The 21,662-nt window shown below is 41.1% G+C and overlaps 1 protein-coding gene across 2 annotated transcripts; it reads right to left on the bottom strand.

Annotated features, from left to right (window-relative positions):
* Positions 1 to 12,892: 12,892 nt before the first annotated feature.
* srxn1 (sulfiredoxin 1 homolog (S. cerevisiae)) lies at positions 12,893 to 14,669 on the bottom strand. Of its 2 annotated transcripts, XR_009709797.1 has the most exons (3): positions 14,383 to 14,669; positions 13,606 to 13,873; positions 12,893 to 13,478 (listed from the first exon to the last, which is right to left on the bottom strand). XR_009709797.1 is itself a non-coding variant. In XM_061258601.1 (2 exons), exons 1-2 carry the CDS (start codon positions 14,602 to 14,604, stop codon positions 13,664 to 13,666), a joined length of 432 nt encoding a protein of 143 aa, XP_061114585.1. In that variant the 5' UTR covers positions 14,605 to 14,669; the 3' UTR covers positions 12,893 to 13,663. The 2 variants fall into 2 exon arrangements, 1 of the variants encoding a protein (XP_061114585.1); XM_061258601.1 differs by having other exon boundaries at positions 12,893 to 13,873.
* Positions 14,670 to 21,662: the final 6,993 nt, after the last annotated feature.

Below are 21,662 nucleotides of genomic sequence, written 5' to 3'. Positions count from 1 at the left end.
CACTGCCAGGAAATACGACTTCGGCCAGGCGGCACTTGGTCTGTTACAGCTGTTTCTTCTGTCAGGAAGGACCTTCCACGTCATGCAGGACACAAGAGCGCACACTCACTCATACACGTGCAAGTGAACGCACGCTCATTTCACACACAGTCAAGCACCAGTGTGGACACAGGCATTCCTGAGAAAACACACCAACAGGTCTGGACTCAATCAACATCGGTCCTTAACTTTGGCTCACAATTCATTGCAGTGCAGTCAGTTCTTTCCCTCTGCACCAATGTGGTTAGGCGAGTTCAGTGAACACAAATTTAAATTTAAATCACCAACCTGTGTTTGTGTAGGACATATATCTGAGCCAAAGACAAGACAAATACATGCAGGCCAATTGCACATATACACAGACCCACATGCAAGTGAACACACACCTAGACAGCACATTTTGAGTAAGAGGTAGAGCAAATATACACACAACATAGATTTAATTGCGCAGAAACCACTATAAGGGTTTTCACTGCGAGAGGCTTCTTGTAATTTTCTGTAGTGGAGGTTCATTTTAAGATGAAATTGTTTGAAATCCTTTTTCTGGGGGATCTGGGCATTCTGGGTATTTCTTTGTTACTTTGTTACCTCTCATTTGTGATTGGCTGTGTCCTTAGGATGTTGTCATGACTGAAATAACAATGACAATTTAACAATCGGGTGAAGTTATCGATGTAAATTTAGGACAAAGAACAGAGTGGGTCTGTCCAACCTGGGGGTTTTCATAAACCATCACAGTATGAGTGCTAATCTGGGATCATTTAGGATATGTACAGCACAGGGGAAAGATCAGCACTCCTACTCAGAGACACGTTCAAAATATGGACCCAGCAGGACTAGGAACCAGGAAATGTTTGGGTACTGGGACTAGATCAGGATCACATATTGTTACTCCATAAATGATTGAAATTCATACACACAAGACTTATATTTTTACTTTGTTTGACATTGTGATTGTGAGACATGGATTGGCTGCAGGTGGCATAGAGTTATAAACCATACAAAAAATGACTCATATACACTCACTGGGCACTCTATTAGGAACACCTATTTATTCATGTGATTATCTAATCAGCCAATTGTGTGACAGCATGCATACAATCATGTAGATACGGGTCAGAAATGTGATCTAAATTACTTTGACCGAGGAATGATTGTTGGTGGTAGACAGGGTGGTTTGAGTATCTCGGAGACTGCTGATCTCCTGGGATTTTCCTGCACACCAGTCTCTCGAGTTTGCAAAGAAAAAAAAAAAAATATATATCTAGTCAGCAGCAGTTCTGCAGTCAGAAATGTCTTAATGTGTTAATGAGAGAGTCAGAAGAGAATGGCCAGACTGGTCAAAGCTGACAGGAAGGTGACAGTAAGGCAAATAACCACACATTACAACAGTGATATGCAGAAGAGCATCTCTGCATACACAAAGCATCATAACTAATCTAAGTGGATAGGCTACAGCAGTAGAAGTCTAAAAATTATGTATTTGAAACAGTACTTACACATGCTTAACCCAGTGCTTATGGAAAGCCCTTTCTCAGCCCAAAGTATTGCTTCGCTGAATTTTCCCTTCTGTGAACTGAGAAAGGGAGAGAGAGAAAGAGAGAGGGAATGAGCGAGTTGGCAGGATCTTAACACCCTAGACCATACAGTTTCATTTACATCCAATAAAGAGAGAGGGATATCGTAAACATTCTATAACCGTGACACACAGCGGTGGTCAGCTGGGAGCGCGGTCCTTTGCGTGTAGTGGTTTTAAAAGGGCGAGTACACAGGACCATGGGGGTGAGGGTCTCAGGTGGGTTAAGAGACTGGCTAGGGCCGCCTGGGAACTACAGGGCCATTAAACTCATGCAAAACTCAGCCCCTAAACTCACTGGGTATTTCAGTCAGTTTTACAAGCCTTTTAAAAGCTGCACGTGTGCAGCCTAGATGTCTGAACAGAGAGTTATAGACTGCTCCTACAAATCCTCATAATAATACATTAGATTAGGCATTTACCAGTGGAACATAAGTAGATAATCATTACGTGTTTTCAATCATCATTAAGGGGGCACCCTAGAGCCTAATAGCATAAGTGCTTGACTGGGACCTGAAAGGTTGGTGGTTCAAGCCCCAGTGTAGCCACAATAAGATCAGTGCAGCTGTGGGGCCCTTAACCTCACATTGCTTTAGGAGGGATTGGCTCCCGCTTAGTCTAATCAACTGTAAGTCCCTTTAGATAAAAGTGTCAGCTAAATAACTGTAATGTAATCAGCCCTCAAACAGATTTCTAACGAGAAAAACACAGGAAATACAAGGAGGTATGAAGCCGGTGAGATTTGGACATTTCTGCTGCACTCCGCATCAATCACATCCAGGGTGTGCGTCAGGCTGTCCAGCACGTCTCTGAGGCCGGGAGGGGGAGGAGGAGGAGGAGGAGGCGTCTCTGAGTGATGTCCACATCTGCACCTCAGACCGCGATGATGAGTCTGGCTTTCCTGAGTAAACGACCGGTCGGGGGTCTCCCTCAGTTCGGGGAACCGGCGACAGGCGGGTCAACAATGCGGTTCCGGCCGCAAGCGCATTCTGCACCTATTACAGAGCAGACTGCCGGAGTGACTCACCGGAGAAGCCATGATGCGGGACAGAGTCGGGAATAAAGATGAAGGCGCACCAGGATTACGGTTAGGAGAATATCTCAGGGAGGTAGACTTGACCTCACTGCAATGCTATTCTCCCTGGCCCAGTGGAGGGGTTTGTTGCGCATGTTTCTAGATGCTTCTAATCCATAGTTAGCACAGGACCTTGTGTGCATACATTTACCATGTGCAGTTACCACTTTACCAGTTGAAACCAAGGAGAGACCTGTATAATAAGGGTACAGTATTTTCAATTTTGGTATTTGGCAGAAGCTATTAAATGGATGGGACACAAATGCATACATATAGGTTTGGACAATTAACAGAGCAAATGCCAAGCCTTCAGGCTTGCAACAAATCAAAGTAGTCTGCATAACCCTACAACATGAAGCTAAATGTCATAGTAGGTGCTAGCGGGAACAGAGAGCACAGTGTTAATAGGAAGCAAATTGTTTCAAGGGTATAGTTTTAAATTGAGCATAGGTAGAGCTATTGAGCTGACATTAGCATTTAGCTCCAGCAAGAAAGGAAAATGAGTACGTGCACTGTGCTCTGCCAAAGCACATACATACACAGTGAGAAAGAGGAAGCCATTCTGGCTCAGATTCCATTTTATCTCTGTTCAAGGCTTTACACTAACAGCTGCTAGTGAGCAGTCAGACATGAGTGCAGGACCGTGTTAAGTGTCAGTACACATTAGAATCTGTAACCGCTCTGCACACTCCACTGTTGGCCTCTGAGCACAGAAATCCCAGGGGGGGGCAGCGTCAAAATATCCATCAAAGGAAATAAAAATGATCATTAATAGAGTGCGTATATGTTTTGGATTTAAACTGTGGTAGATAGTGGTGGTGATACTCCTAAAAGGTTGATAACAGACTATATTAAAGGTGGATATAGCTTCTATATTGTGCTCAGAAAAGGTTCACTTACAAATCATAAGGTGTAAGGGTGGAAAAATTGAAAAGGGAAAAATAAGAAAAAAACCACACACTGATTAAGCTCCCATTATTAGAAAGTTAATGTGAAAATGGGCATTTTGACCCAAAAGGGTTTTTTGGCAAGGGGCTTTTGACATTGCTGTGTGTAGTACATCATATCCTATGAGGTCAAATCCTTCAGAATTCAAATGCACCAAGATTTCCAGTGTTATTCAGTACTGCTCCATCTGTGCGTTTCACAGGGTCCTCCAAGAAAATAGCATATCACTCTTGTTTCTGTAGTGTTGAGTTTATTGACTAGATAAAAACTAAAATGAGAAACAAATCTGAACTGGAAACTTGTGCTCCAAAATGGCCACATAGTAAAACGTTTATAAAGCATTTTAAGCATTTATTATCAACATTGGGAACTAGTCTATTAGTCTATTTTTCTGATAAAATTGCTCACTTCCACCAAATACTAATGAATCATACTTTAATAATATTCATTTGTACAGCTCTCTTCTTACATGGGATGTGAAGCGCTATAAAGAATTAAAGTATAGATTAATTGAAACAAAACAGAATAAAGAAAATAAACAAACATGTATAATAATTGATTTAAATAATATTATACTAGTATGTAATGCTATTCTTGTAATAGCATAATTATAATAAGTACAATTATAGATTTTCACTGCGAGGGAGAAAAGGCACAGAGTCTGTCACAGTGGCATGCATGCATGATTAAATGTGTTTTGAACCATTTTAAATATAAACATTTATACAGTATGTTTAGTTTGTATGGTGATACATGTAAAAGGATACCTTTGCGTTTAGCCCTAGTTTGTTTACATTTGTCATTTGAGATGGGTTCTGAAGAAAAAATCCCTTTTCTAAGATTTCCACTGTAAGAAACACTCAAGAACCATGAATTTTGATGAGCTAGCCAACTGGGTGCAGGTGTGTCACTGTGTGTCACAGCAACAATATATTCAGAAGATTGAATCATAAATAAGGAAACAAGCTGAACTAAAGCAATAAACAAATCAAAAAGGGAAGGACTATTGAAAAAAATGAGTTCCCGGCATTTTGTCAAGGGCATAAGTGCCTCTTAGGGAAATGGAATATACTGTAATATATTGAAATAAAATATATTTACTACCAACGCTTCACAATATATGGACAAATATACAAACTATTGCTGATTTCAGATATAGTATGTTTTGTTAAAAATACATTCACCATTATGTTTTCCTAAAAATTACATTTATTATTTTGTGTATTTATTTATGTAGTATATTTAGTATATCTTAAGGGCTGGGTTCATGCTTTACTATTTGTTTTTGCCTAAATTGGCACCTGGTGATCAAAAGTGTCCTAATAAAAAGGAAAGTCTGTTGAAATGTCCCCCCAGTAGCTAGGCTGGTCCAGCCGCATGCTGGTTGGGTTTGTTTGTACGAGAGGGGAAAGTTAAGTGTTGGGTAAATAAACACTGAGCAGATGTTCGGGAGGGGGTGGGGGTGAGGGTGGGGAGTCCCGGGCCCCCGCTCGCACCCCCGGACTTGGAGTTTGAGAAAACAACCGGGGAGGGGGCAAATGGCTTCCAGATCCCATGACTTTAAACAGGGGGTGTCACCAGAGGGCACGTTTTGCAAACACAAGCCTGACACATCAAAACCCCGCTCCGCGCCTCAGCTGCACTAACAATGGCGACCCCCGGGGGCCCCCGTGCCCGCGTATAAACCAGGCCACTGCCGTTTTACAGCGCCGGGACCCGGGGCCCGGACGGCACAGCGACCTGCCGCTCGTTTGTAATCATAAATACCTCGGCCCCCGAACCGATTACAGCAAACCTGTCTACAAAAACAAATGATGCGTTCCTGTTGAAGGCTAAGGCATCCTTCCTGAGCCAAAGCAGGACGAGGCTTCAGAAGTAAAAGTTCTCCAGGTCAGGGTACAGTTACACACTAGGGCACCTATTCAGCCCCCTAACACTGGGGTCAACATGTCGAGAGTTTGGAATTCCAAAGTCCAATCTGCAGATAGAGTGGTTTTGAGATATGATGCCTTTGAATGGTAAAGTGCGATGCTGTAGAATAGTTTTATATAGCAGCTATGGTAGGTGTAACATATATAAAAAATAATTGCAGGTTTTTCATCTCCCCCTCATTTATGTCACCCATGCCGAGAACTGGCCCCGGTGGCGCCCAGTGGAACCTGATTGCCCTTCCTTCTTTTTGCACCGTTTTATGGAGGCCTGTAAAAAGATAATGTATTTATTGTGGAAGCAATGCATGATGGGGGAATATACGAGCGGGAAATAAAGTGAGAGAAGACAGAAGACATGCACCTCCCCTCTCTGGGAACTTACAGAGATCATTTGGACCTGCCACTCCAGGGAACACCTACAGCAATAAAACGAGTGGAAAGGGATAATAATATGACAGCCAGTTGTTGGGTTGGCCACGATATTTTCCCAGGGCTGACAGCGCGGTGCAATTGTGGAGGGAATGAGCGTTCCCAGATTGGACTCCGCATCACGTGTGGTGTGAATAGTGCGATTTAGTTTGAGACAACAAGCGCTTGTGTCACCTACTAGCCAATATCAATGAGTCATCCCTTTTATTTTTACTATAAAAAAATAATAAACAGTTAATCACAAAAAAAGAGTCATCCCTTGGTAATGGCTAATTAATTAATCTATCATTCTAATGAAGCTGTCAATGCGCTGCTTATCACGCGCAGCGAAGCAACCGAGTAAAATTCTTCAATTTCAATTCTGAGTGCACATTGCTTTGAACGGTAAATTACGACACTCGGAAGAAAGTCGTAATAATAATATTAATAAGTAATATTGCAGTGGTGTCTCTCACTACATGTGAATAATTACAAATAAACAAAAAACTATTGTTGAATGCTTTGTGGGTAGGATACAGTAATACAAAAACAAGTGTATACTCATAGGAGCATAGCCTCAAAGCATCTCCATAATCTGAGGTGAATAAAACAGCTATTAGAGATATTCAGGTTTTAAGAGCTATTCTTGTGTCATTTAACAAATATTTGTTGCTAGGGTGTCATGCAACTGATGACAACAATGCCTACAAATGCCTAGCTAGTATAGAAGTAAGGATTAATTCACTTACATTCACAGAAGAAAACAAAATCACAAATATACAGTTCACACAGTAACAGAAATACAACCCTTGGAACCTTGGAGAAATATTGTGATGACATTCACAAAATGGATTTGGAGGAATGGAAGCCTATAATGCAGTGTGTTTCAGATGGGAAGCCATGTAAAAATGATACAGGAATTTTAGGAGGGAGAAGTAAATGAGATCCATTAGGGAGCGTGAGTGAAAAGGACAGGTGTAGGCATCAGTATCACGCCTGATGATCTGACAACCCCCTACCTCTAAAGCCCCCACCCCCAAAACCAACTCTGTGAGAATGTGATTTACGCCACAGTTAAGTGGCATCAGTTAAAAACCGCAGGCTAAGAGGGGATGCATGTGACCAGCACACATCCTTAACTTATCTTCTCCAAGTGACAAAAATAATTGTGATGACTGCATTACTTGTAATATTTACCCCCTCAGATAAACCTTGATTAAGGGCCATCATCTGCATAACATGGGAGCTGAGGAAGGAAAGCAACAGCCATGTCACAGTTTAAATAATGGACGTCATGCTGGCTGGTCCTGAATAAACAATGTCAGGAGTCGATTTATAGAGTTATATATGTCACCTGCAATCAGCAAACAGCCTTCAAATGTCAAGGATAAAACAGCAGTATACAACTTGACAACCATTTGAGCTACCATTAAAATAAAAAAATGGAAAAAAGGAGAACTGCTCAATCAAAGAAAATGCATATGGTTTGTACATACAGTACAGTCTGTGGTACACTCTGTGCTCCAGCACATTGGATTTGAAATGAAACTTCAGCTTTTATTTGGGGGCATGTACATCCATATTGGGTGATCCACATAGGAATTACATCCCTTTTTATACTTCCTTAAAATGTAGGGACCAAAAGTATTCGGACAGTTGACTTCCCATCTGTTTCTGATTAGTCAGGTGTATTCACTTCCTTCCTTAGTGCAGGTATAAGGTAGGCATTCAGTGTCAAGTCTTGATTCTAGGCTTTTGATTGCCTTGGGAGAGTGCAGATGCCGTTTGTCAACATAAGGACCAGAGTTGTGCCAATGACAGTCAAGCAAGCAATTATGAGGCATAAAAAATGACATAAACAGTAAGTGTGGAGATGGGGAAGAGACAGGTCTGAGTGCAGAGTGGGGTATGGGACAGGCCTGAGTGTGGAGTGGGGTATGAGACAGGCCTGAGTGTGGAGTGGGGTATGAGACAGGCCTGAGTGTGGAGTGGGGTATGAGACAGGCCTGAGTGTGGAGTGGGGTATGAGACAGGCCTGAGTGTGGAGTGGGGTATGAGACAGGCCTGAGTGTGGAGTGGGGTATGAGACAGGCCTGAGTGTGGAGTGGGGTATGAGACAGGCCTGAGTGTGGAGTGGGGTATGAGACAGGCCTGAGTGTGGAGTGGGGTATGAGACAGGCCTGAGTGTGGAGTGGGGTATGAGACAGGCCTGAGTGCGGAGAGAAGCGGAGCGTGGTTGGGCGCGGGGCCTGGTGCGCATTACACGCCCGCAGCGGCAGCGGTCTGCTGGAATTCCGGATGGGGAGCCCAGAGGGGCCACGCTAGATTAACGCGGTGAGCTGCAGGGCCTGACAGGCAGTCTGGTCAACAGGCCCGCGGGTAATCCCTCCCAGAGTGGAACCGATGGCCAGCGGCTTCACCGGAGGTCACTTTTCATACTTTTATTGAGGCGGAGCCCAGCAGAGCCATAAAGGAACAGGCGTGCAATTAAAGCCTCCTGTGTACACCAGGCAAGAGGCACAGGGAAGGCCTTCCTCAAATAACAGTAAATAAGAATTTAACGGTTTACGGGCCGGGATGACAGCACTGTGGACGACACTGAGGGCGAGGAGCGGATCCAAATAATATGCAGGCAGGATGCCTACTCTCAATGCCAAAACACCCCGACTCCTTACCGCAAAGACTGAGTGATACTCAAACGCCCATGAAGCACACAGCATTTCAATTCTCAGAGCTACATTCAATTCACAGTGACAGAAGCCCCAGGAACAACTGTGACATGAGAAGACATTTAAAGCCAATGAGTCAGGCCCTTCTTTTGTTCTATTCACTGTGCTGGAAACGTGCTTTCTTTCCTTAGGTTTCAATTTTATCTGCCACAAGCCCCACATAAAGGTTTCAGATTTCCTACGGATATACAGGACATGTGTATTTAAACATAAATTTGTTGCGGACAGGATGGGCCTAAAATAAAACTGGGCAACGAATCAAGTCTGCAATGTATCACTTTTTTCAGTTCAGTTCAGCAACTTTGCCTTAGAACATAAATTACAGAGAATGTTAACATCAATTACCTCATATTTTATGTGTTGTATAGATAATTTATTTCTCACTATAACATTTTACATTTACATTTTTGTCATTTGGCAGACGCTTTTAATCCAAAGTGACTTACAAGTGCATAGGTTCTTCCGCAAGTTAAAGCATCACATCCATAACTAGTCAAATACACAATGTTGTTCTAAACATATAGTCATCATAAGTGCTATTTTTTTTTCTTTCTTTTTTTTTGGGGGGGGGGTTAGACAAGAGGCATAGGGATATCAGGAAGGGGGGCGGGGGAAATCAGGAGGGAGGACTAACTAAACAAACCATATCTTAATATATCAATTTTTATACCATGTTGAAAGTGGAATTGTCAGTCCTGTCTTTCTGTCTTCTTTTTTTTTTAATTCATAGTGTTATGCAGAACAAGTTACCTCCAGGCAAAGGTCTCATTCAATATAAACAAAAGACCTCAAAATGGTTTGCATAAAGGACAAACAGAATCATTTCTATGAATCCCAGGCAATGGTTTCATAATGGTGACAGCTACTCACAACTTAACAGTATATTGAAGTGTACTTAAGATTTAAGGAATCCACCAGAGTTGTTGACAATTCCTTGAAATATAAGAACAGAGTTACTGTTCCTTAAAGTGAGAGTTGATCTTAAACCTCCTTAAGACACTGCTGCCCATATTTGAAATGAACGAACTATGTGAAACTGTGAAACATTACATTGGACCCCTCCCCCAACACCTGGACGTGTCTCTCAGTGAATCAGACACACTCAGAGAGAGATGCTATGTCAGACCACCTGGCAATAAAGCACACTTCTGAAATGAGACCACTGACGTCAGATGCAACCCATGTGATTCTACTGCCTGTTTGGTGAGTTTTCTCTGTTGTACCAAACCACAGTATATGGAGAAGGTGGGGAAAAAGAGGTGCTTCTTTTAAATACAAATGAACCTACATTTGCAGCTGCCTTGTTGGCAGCCACAGCTGCTGCAGGTGCCCCCTGAGGCCAATGGCAATGGGGAACCTCGCTACCACGAGTGGCGCAACAAAAGCGTAGCCCTGAGGCTCACTGTGAACAGACATGTCAAGCAGCGGGCAGGACTTGGCTGAAACTCATCCTCTACATAACAGTCCATTTGAACTGCTTAGATAGATAGATAGATAGATAGATAGATAGATAGATATGTGTAGCACCCACTTGGGTGAAGCACTGCTGCCATTTTGCACCAGAACACTCACTAAACACTAGCTGAGGAGGAGAGGAAGAGATCAATGTTTTTGTCAATTGAATCAGGGGATGATTAGGTGGCAAGTTGAAAGAGCTAGGTTAGAAATTTAGCGAAAACATAGGGGAACCCCCTACCATTTGCAAAGAGTGTCATGGGATCTTTGTCAGTGATTGAGGACCCTGGTGTAATCTGAAACATTAATCCGTCTCATCCGAAAGATGGCATCTCCGACAGCACAGTGTCCCCATCATTCAGGCATAGGGGGTATTTCGACCACAGGGAAGATCACCCCCTGCTGGCCCACCAACACCACTTCTTGCAGCAACTTAGTTTTCCCAGGAGGGCTCCCATCCAAGTCCTAACCAAGACCACACCTGCTTGGATTCATCCAAATTAATAATAGCAGTAAAAAAACCTTTATTTGTTTTGACAAATAAAGATAAAGAAATAAAAAAGAGAATTTATAAAACCTGGCTAATTATTCATAAAAATTGGAGCCCTAGCCACAAATGCATTGTCCACACTTGTTTTAAAATGTTTTAACTTGCGTTAGTTATTTACTTTCTGGTTGAAGACACAGGAGAGAAGCACCCTGAACACGATTTCCCAAAAAATCAGCAGGTGCAGCTCAGGGGACGGGCAAGGCTTCGGGGGCCATACCACAGTCTCGCGTGTCTCGGGCCCTTTGAGGATACTGTTACTTCCAGACAGCAGGAAAGCAACAGGAAGTCTCCTCACACGCGACGATTCTTTGGAACAAAATTTACAGTCCTTCAGGGACCCCCGCTCACACCGAGGACTTAGGCTCCCCCCAGCCCCCAACCCTAACCGCTTCCTCCCAAGGGCCCCTGAGGGGCCGCCAAAACACTGGCCCCTGAGCATACTGGGCCTACAGTCTTGTGGAGCCCCTATTGCTATGGCAATCTGTGAAGAACAAATAATTTTCTTCCCCCCAGAAAACCAACCCTTCCGTCAGAGCTAAGTGTTTGAGGAAAGGGCTAAGGGAAAGTAGCAGGAACCTTTTGTTTTTGACCCCATGTACCCCGCTGTACAGCAAACAGGGCACACCAGCCAGACTCACAATCAACCGCATAGATGGGGTGGTTGTATAGCAGAGAATACGAAAATAGGACATCATGGACATGGACATCTGGATCTTTACCAGGCCAGTATTATAGAGAGAGTAGAATATACTTTAAACTTTAAATTTGAATTATTTCCTATTACAATGGCTCAGTATATCATATATAATTATGAAATGAAAACATTTAAATTTGAAATATCACATTTAAAAAGAAACAATATAAATATAAAAATATTCTTACAATTATTATTCATACAATTATTATTTTTAAATTATTATTTGCAGATCCTCTGGCGTACCTAAACCCCAGTTTGGGAATACCTAGATTAGGGAGCTGAATGTGCACATCATTAAACCAGAGTTGCAATACCGTTTGCACATATACATATGCTAAATTAACAATACTTTTAGGGCCAGTTTCACACACACAGATTAAGTTTAGTTTAGGACTAAATTTATGTATGGAGAATCTATTTAAACTAGGACTAGGCTTAATCTGTGTCTGTTAAAAAACAGCAATTAAACAATTAAAAGTATTGTTAATTTCATTAGATGTTTGTTAACCTGGCCCTAAAAATCTTAAATATATCCACACCACAACTGTCACCATTAGATTCAGATTCACATTCAAATTTTATTTAATTGTATTTTAGACAATAAAAAATGTGTGGCTTGGACAGTTATTGACATAATATGGTAGAAATCTGATGACTAGTCTCACACAGAGCAGAGCTGCACACCAGCTCTGATGAGCCGAGAGAGGCTAACGTGCTCTGACAGCTGCACAGGTTAACAGGCTGCTCATAAGGCCAGTGATTTCTTCCTCTTTAGCCCTTCCGTCCTCACGTCCCCAGAGCAATTAAAGCATCCTTCATTCCTTACTCTAAGTGGCAGGCACACTCAGGGGGGGTTAGCGGGTTAACTTGTTGCATCCTCAGTTCAGACCGCGGTTATGACTGATGCACATTCGGACGGGGGCGTGGTGTGACCAAACTAAGCATTGGTCTTAAAATAACTGGCCTGGCGCGGTGCGAATGCACTCTTTTCAGCATCCCAGAGGGCAGCGGGACCGAGTGTGGAAGCACCCCATTCTCATGACCCCTGACCTTGCACACTTCCTGTACCCCGGGCCCCGTGGAGGGTGGGAGGAGGGGCCTGTGTTCCGCTAGCCATGTTACCCTAGCGACGGTCACACTCTACCGTACTCTGCTGGCTACGCTACCTTAGCCACACTGAACCATGCGTATGCTAGTCACATTCCGCTAGCCGTATTGAGTCACACCCTGCAAGCCATGCTGTAGTAGCCACACTCTGAGCCATGCCATGCTAACTATACTCTGCCAATTACACTTCCCTAGCCACAATTAAGCTAGCCATGCTATGCTAGCAACACTCTACTAGCCATATTCTGAGCAATGATTTGACACTAGCCAAACACTGCAGGCTACTACACAAACTACACTAGCCATGCTCTGAGCCACACTATGCTTGGTAAACTATGCTAATCACACTGCAATTTCAATTGACAATTAGGCCGGAAAACCTTGGGTAAAACTTTTTATTTGCATTTGAAGCATATAATATGAAAGGCACAATGCAGAAATATGATTTCGGAGAGCTTTTTCTTCTTCCCCACTTTGAATAATAAAATATAAAAATTAAACCACATTTTTGTTCAGCAGTCTATGCTTTACTCAATTAGTTTGACTTCAGGTCTTGAAAACAGTTTTCTGGAGAATTAAAAAATGAGCCTCAGAAAATGACTTTGCCTTCAACATTTTGTGGGACTTTATCAGCATGATGGAATGAATTTAAATGTAATTTTACAAAAGAGGGTGTCACAGAAAATACTGTATGTCCATGCTTCAAGTTCACAATCCAAATGCAGTAAAATTTGATGATGAAATATCGCTTTAAAAAATTAGGTGGATCTGTTAGAAAGTTCCATCAGGGCTGAATATAAAGTATCTCTAGTGCAGAAGAATAAAAGTGATATTGTGAAGTGAAAACAATGTCGTTTCAACGGCATATGCACGCAGCTTCATCGCCTGTGATGTTTAATATGAAAAACTGGAGTGAGATCTCCTCCTGCTGGCCAGTCGATGTGCCGCATGCACCAAAAAATCCAACTGCATTCTGCAGGACCTGGCATTTTATAAAAAAATATAAACTTGATTTCTGAGGTGTGGTGAGACTGTGGCCTCACCCTCCGTTGCTATTTGTCCCGGGTCAGCCGTTTACACAAGACTTTTCTCTCCATTGACACGGCTGACTCTGAAAAACACCCGTTCTACGCCCCAAGTGATAAACGTTACTGTAAATCAGGGGTTGAGGCACCCAGATATGTGCGCAGGTCTGAAATGTTTGACTTGATTATTTTTGCAGGGATGGTGTCCAGTTTTATCTTCTGGTAGGCTGCGAAGCGGTGGCAGCCACCGAAAGAGTAGTAGTAATTACCACCTTGCTTCCCTGTGATCCACAGCACGTCGATAGGGGGGACACTGGTGACGTCTGCCGGGTCCTGGAAACGCATAGCCCTGATTAACTATGGTATGCGTCTTTCTGAGTGTCTAAAATAGTTGGATTGCTTGCACGGATAGATTACAACATTATACACATGCACAGACGTACACGTGTATCACCTCCCTGGTAAAAGCTAGGTTTTGAAACAGCTAGTAGCTGGTTGACCCGTTAGACCAGCTCAAGCTATGTTATGAAACATTTCAATTCGTGGTATTTCAAGGTGGTCATAGCTGGATTTAACAAATATACCTAAACTAAATACAAAACGAAATTAATTTTTAAAATGACAACTTGACTGTCAGAGAAGACGGGTCATGGAATCATGTTGTTCCAGGTTCTGTATTCAGCTAGCTACGCACATAGACTAGCTAATGAATCACTTTTAATTTCACCAAAAATAGGTAAGGAGGTATTATTCAAACGTTCCAACCGTATTTTTTACTTCAAGCTAGCAAGAATGCTAACTAATTATACATATTGCATTAGTCAAACTATGTTGACGTGTACCTGTATAGTATTCACCAGGCTTCGAACTTTCTGCTCATCAAGTACTGGAGGAATTGGTCGAATAATAACATCTATTGGGACGTTGTGGATTTCTTCAATGTTATCCGAATGAATAGACCCAGTTTTGTTTTTATCGTTTTCCATTACTGTCTGCTTGTTAGTTGCGAATTTTCTGAAATGCGAACTGTTATGATGTACACGAACTGCAAATATTCTCAGCATTGTCTTCGTTATGGAACCTGGTACAGATTTCAGTTCAATGAGCCGGACAGAGAAGGTCTTCCGGGTAGCTCACTTCCTGCACAATGACGATCTAGGATCAGTTTATCCAACATCTCACTTGATGCAGAAACTCGCGAGTTAAATGTACTATTCAGTCAGAGTCAATGCTGGCAAATATAACGGCTTATTACTGAAACAAATGTATAAACATGTATAAAACATGTATAAACAAATTAATTAAACAAAAACAACAACCTACATGCATGTTGTTGTAATAACCTAGACTTGTCCACCAGGTGGTAGCCTAATGTTTCATAGGCAGTACGAAATAAGGAACATGAAACGCCAGGGCTGCGCATGCTGCATTATATTGCTCGTACAAGTTCAGGTTCTTGCGGTCTTTGCTTGATAGGGGCCTGGCAGCTTCCACAGTGAAGGTATTTTTGTCCACCATCTCGCCATGCCATGACGAGGGTATATGGCGTCCATTGGGGCAGCATCCAATGGTCTCCAGATTTCTGAAAAGCAAAGGCAGTGCCCTTTTCCATCTGGTGTAGTAGCACATTATACGAGGGGTGTTGCCACTTTTTGGGCGCTGCTTAGAGGTGTACCCCTCACTGATATTTGTGCATTTACCAGTTGTCATCATATCGCACCTTTACCAGGCACTATGGGTCAGTAGTGCCCCCACCACGCACATGGGCTCGGTCGTGCTGGGCGTTGTTCCTGTCGGCAGACAGGGGAGGAAGCAGCATAGCAGTGTTTTTCTCCACAGAGTCTTTTCCTGAAATTCATGACTAAGGTTAAGGGACACATTTGGAGGGATTTGGACCATTCCTTTATGCAGATCCTTGCAGGATCCTTTACATTCTTGGGGTTGCACTTATCAACTGCCCTCTTCAGTTTAACCCGCAGGTTTTCTCATTGGATTGTGGTCTGGACCCTGCAATGGCCATCGCAGAACCAGTTCTGTGTTCATTTTGAAGTATGCATTGGGTCAGAATTTTTCTATAATAGTTAACTTAGCATTGAATTTGTAAGGCATGGAATACATATCCCGTCCTAATGTTACATTTATCATATTCTCATGTTCATTAGCATGTAGGAATGTGATTAGATAGGCCACAGTTTAACCCAGACCTTACACACATTAATTTTCATGTTTTGTGCTAACAATCCAGGGCTGGGTAGTTCAAGGCTTGCCGTAATACTGCTGATTTAGTTTCAGCCATTAGTATTCAGGTGTGCTTCTCCACCTGTTTTACTATGTTACCATATGATAAATGGTACATCTCGGCGATTGTGCATTGTAATGAAAACAGCAGTGTATTTTTTTCAGATAGCTAACATAGCAAAGTTCTTTTTCAGACACTGTATTTTTTTTTTTTTAAATTTATTTAGTTATTTGTATAATGTATGTGTATCCTGAATGGGACAATTGTGAAGTACAGTTAATATGTCCAAAGATTTCTGGACAATGTAACAATGTTAACCGGTTGGATGTACAAAACCAGCCACACATTCAGTTGGACTGCTCATCTCCCTATGTCCTTCCTTTGTCATTTCAAGGAGCTGACTACTGATTGGCTAGGTGTGCTGTCTGCCACATTTCTCTCAGCTGTCCATGTTATATAAGTCAGATGAAGGAAGGAAGGACATACTTGGCTTTGGATGAAGCAGCTGGCTCCAGCTGGGCTGGTATAAAATGTATTGATGTTCAGACAACCTCTTTCCCTGGAACATTTATCCTCTTTTCTCATGGAAATGTCCAAGATGCCTTGTAAATAGATCCCAAACCAAAGTCGGCTATTTATGAAACTGTTTAGTCAAGACAAATACCTTTCAGTTTTCTTGCCCCTCTCAGGCCATGTGCCTGAGAAGAAATTTGACAGGTTAGTGCACAGAAACCCCAGAGTAATTGTGTAAAGCTGGGGTTTCCTGAATGGGATACAATTTCTGGGTATTCATATATAATGATAGCTTTGGTTGACATATTGTTTCTATTTTGGGATCATTTTAATTATTATTAAATATTTACTCAATAGCTAAGTGGTCTGACATAGACCCATGACATAAGAATGGTTAGATGCAGCTCCATGCACTAGCATGTTAAATTCTGCACTGGTGTTAAACTAACCACATTGAGGTGTTGTTTTAGGGAGTCTAGAGATTAAAAAGGTACCTATCGCTATGATCATGTAAGAGGGAATGTATGTACAACCAGACATTAAGAAGCTTTCAAGCATGCAGACTGCAATCACTATAATGTCCCAAAATGCATTCATTTGAGTTCACTGCTCTTTACCAAATTCACTGGCTTAAATAACCCTGTATCATGGGAACTTGAGTAAGTTAAATTATATATTTTACAGAGTGGTTTAACATAACTTAATCATTTGCAATTTTGGTCATGATGTTTTTAATTGGAATTCCTCTGGAATTGTTCTGTCAACTTGTCAGACAAGGGAACAAGCTATATTTATTTATTCCTCTGTCTTAGAGTGACAACGTGCTTTTAAAGTGCTAATTATTTCGACTGAGATTTTCCGTCTTTAAGCTAACAGCGGTGTGAGATCAAGGCATTCATATTTCTGACAGCCTTTATTAATGGTACTGGGACAAGCTGTGAGAAGTCATTATGCAGCTGAATCTATTTCTGAAATCTTGCCTTCCAAGGGTAATTTATCACTGTTGGCCTTTCCTGACCAGACCGCAGCAATTATTTGCAATATTGCAAACGTGCACCTAAGCCCTGTACAATAAGACACTTTGCTTTAAAATAAAGGCCACATGGACACACAAATGCACATGCACACAAACACACTCACACACACACACACACACACACACACACAAGTATGCTTACATGCAAGTACAGACATGCAAACAACAGGTAAAACTTTTTGATATTTTCTAGAACATCTGCAAGAGACAGAGGGATGTTATATAACCCATGGCAGAGGCACAATTTGAATTGGCACGATATGTATTTCCCAAAGAAGACATAATGTGGCTCAACTGTCATCTAGTCAGTCCTGGCTTAGATTTTTAAAGCTATTTTTAACATTTGTCAAAGTTATTAAAGAAGTGATCATTTATCTTATAGGCAGTAAGAAATACAAATAAACTACATGAAGCAAAGAAGAGTATAGATTCAATTTCTTGAACTTTCATAAACACTTCAATGTTTGACTGTTGGTATGGCGTTCATCCTGCGCAATGTGGTATTTGCTTTAGGTCAAAATGTGGAAATGGCTTTGGAGTGGCCCATAGTTAAAGTATTTACTCAAACCCAGTGTGGTGGTGCAACTAGTTATTAATTTTAAGGGGGCAAGTATCTTTTCACAGGGGTGATCTGGGTGATAACTTTTTCATTAAATAAATGAAAAAATATTTTAAAAATGTGTTTTGTGTTTACTCAGATTCCCTTTGTCTAAGATTACATTTTGTCTTAAGATCTGAAACCATTCAGTGTGACAAATATGCCACAATAGAGGAAATCAGGAAGGGAGCAAACACTTTTTCATGGTACTGTATTATATGGAAACATAATTCTGTTGGTTTGAAAATGTAAAACATTAAATGTGAGAAGAGGAAAAGCGCATTAGGACTTGATCAAAGAGAGTGCCTAGAATTAGAAAAAAAATGGATAGGAGGGGAAGGCGTTTTGTACTACCCCTGTGAGAATACGTTTTGACGACTACAGAATGCAAACTAAAAATATGGTGAATGAGTCATCCGTGAAGGACGCGACAGATTCCGCGTGTCAGCGTGAGGGTGATAAGAAGCGACGTGCTGTTTCCGAGGCGCTGACTGGAGCCGTGAATGCAGGTGAATTCTGACATTCTGCAAACTCCTAAGAAACATTCTCTTTACCGTACCATGGTATATGCTACCTGTAGCTCTTCAGTTCTTCACCGAACTGTGCTTCTAAATCAGAGGAAGTTGTATCCTATTTTAATGTGTATGTGATAGATTTCATCGGCAAACAGGAGACCAATTAACGCTGACGGGAAAGCGTGATAACGATCTCTTCTGAAGGCCGGAGCCAGCACGCATTGCAGTTTAATGATGCAAGTTCTTGATTAAACATGTGGAAATAATGCAACGAAATAGCTTATTAGCTGTTTATATGTAGCTTTGACTTAGCCCTGTTGTTCAGTCTAACGGGGTTCTCTTTTTAAAACGGGTGCTTTCCCTGAACCCTCAGATGTTTATGTGGCTAAAAAATGACCAGGTTACATGATTTATTTAAAAATATCTCTCAAAATAAAATAAATAAAATTATTTCATTGTTAAAAACAGTAGTTTTTGTTTCAACTTTCTTACAGTTTCAGTAGAAATTGGGTTTTCATTCCTGCCCTAAGTTTACATAGTCTGGGTCTTTTTTGACCATGATGGAATTCCAGTGGAATATGATGCATCTTTCTCAGTATAGCTAAGTGTTGTTAATCACAAATGAAACAAATATTAGGTTAAAGTGCAGACATCTGTATTGGGTGGGTGATGTGTGTAGGAATCACAAAGGAGGTCAGGGGAGAATGGGCAGACTTGTTCAAGCTAACAAAAATGTCACAAATACTCAACTAACAGGTTGTTACAACAGTGGTGTGCAGAAGGGCATCTCTGAAATGTTGAATCTTGAAACGGATGGGCTACAGCAGCAGAAGACCATGCCAAGTTCCACTCCCATCAACTAAGAACAGGAAGATGAGGCTACAGTCATGCCTCAAATATTGATCAATATTTTGTGTTAAATATTCATTATTAGTTGTTCCAAAAGTGACACATTTTAATCATACATAGCCTGTAGTATAATATGATATAATTTGATGTCCAAAAAGTTCAAATAAAACATTAAACACTTTTATTTAAAGCTCAAATATATTTTAACTGACACTCGGCATGTAGAAATGTCAAAATGATTGAATTAATACATTTAAAATATAAAGAAATTTCTATATAATGAAAGCATAAAGTTATTTATTTTGTAGACTTAAGTGTTAAAACAACATCAAAGTATTCATAACACTAAAGAAGTGATGTTAATATATACACATCCTATTAAGAAATGTAATTTTAATAATGCTGATTATTTTTGACCTGACTATACATTAAAGGAGTACAAAGGAGCATATGCATCTAAGGGTTAAAAAAAGACCATATTTGTCTGCTGGTTGACTGGGCTTGGGTAGCCTACATCAGCAAAAGAATGTATACAGGCTATCATTGTCAGACTGCTGCTGGACTCTTATCTGAATTTGAGCATTAATGCAAAGTTAAGCACGGAAGCTTTTTAAGAGAAGTATCTGTGTTTGACAGTAGCCTACTTCAAACGGAATACATACGGGGGGACCTTCTGCCAAGCACGTGTGTTGGAAACAGATGGGTTTTGCATAAACGACAGAAACATCAAAAAACAGTGAGTTAAATAGCTTGGCAGTCACAGTTGATTAAACAGGGAAGAATTGAGGTGCCTTAATGAGCTGGGTTTCTGAAAAAAATAATGTGGTAAAGTTTTCCAATGTATGCCGAAACTGTCAGCCTTTATCACATTGCTCTTCAGTTATAATGCCCTTGTCAATTCATTCGACAAGAACACATTCCTCAGTTCCTTTCAGGAAAAAAGGAAACCCAGCCCAAGTAGTTTATATCAGACAAACAGTGGGCTCCAGAATTATTGGCACCCTTAATAAAAATGGAAAAAAAGGCTGCATATAATAAACAACATGGATAATGATCTATATTTTATGTTAAAACATTCAGGTAAACTATATACTTACATTTACTCTCATATTTCACTGTTTTTTATTCTGAAAATCACAGGGCCATCCCTAACAATTCTTGTAAATAAAATCAACCAAAGTGAAATTGGCATTACAATTTTATTTTAATTTAGTTAATCTCAGTCTAAAGGAACGATAATGAAAGTGAGGTAATGAGCATGCAAAATCCATTTGTCAACCATCAGCATGGGAAAAGCCAAAGAACTGACAATTCAGAAGATGGTAATTGACCATCACAATAATGGGTACAAAAAATATGTAAATGGTTAAACATACTGCTTAGCACTGTAAGGGCAATAATAAAAAGGCATAAAACATATGGAATGGTTGTAGACTTGGCAGGAAGAGGGTACAAGAGCATATTATCTGCACGGATGGTAAGGAAGATGGTGAGGGAGGCCATAAGTAACCCAAGGAACGCAGTTTAAGAACTGCAGAGATTGGTTGTGTCTTGAAGTCACCCCCAAAAAAAACATAAAATGCCACTTCCATACCAACAAACCCTTTTGAAGGGTAGCACGAAGACAGCCCTTACTGAGCACAAGAAACAAAACCAAGCATCTTGAGTTTGCCAAATCTCATTGGAATTATGACTGGAAGAGAGTGCAATGGTGAGATGAGACCAAAATTGAACGATTTGGTCATACACATGATCGTCATGCTTGGCAGCAAAATGGCCTGCATACAAGGAGAAGCACCTCATGCCCACAGTCATACCAATGCCCACAGTCATGGACCAATGGTCATCTCAGGCTCCTGACTTAAATCCTATAATAAACCTGTGGTCTGAACTGAAGAGGGGAATATTCCGAAGATATCAATGATTCTGAAAAGTTATGCATGGAGGAATAGTAAAAAATCTCTCGAAATCTGTTCTTTAGCCTAATCACAAATTATAGGTAAAGACTCAAGGCTGCCATCTTTGCCAGGGGTGTTTGCAGAAATAATTCATAATTGTGGGGCCTTTTTTAAATGTAAGACTTTGGTTGATTCCATTGAATCAGTAATAAAGCACACTACTTTACACACATGTTGGAAAATAAAGCTGATATCAGTAACTATTATTTTTTAGTTTACAGCATTTCTTGTGCATATTCATCGAGGGTGCCAATAATTCTGGAGCCCACTACATATATAGTGTTTTCAGTTTTTAATGAGCCGGCTGTAGGGTTTTGGTGGCCTGAAATAAGGATGCTGTTGTGATTCCACACTGCTCAAACATAAATCACACTCACCAGCTAAACCTGAATTGTGTGGCCCAGGGATGGTTTT

Source organism: Conger conger, chromosome 10 (assembly GCF_963514075.1).
Source record: "Conger conger chromosome 10, fConCon1.1, whole genome shotgun sequence".
Classification (NCBI taxonomy): Eukaryota; Metazoa; Chordata; class Actinopteri; order Anguilliformes; family Congridae; genus Conger; species Conger conger.
This window is presented reverse-complemented; position numbering and strand designations above follow the sequence as displayed.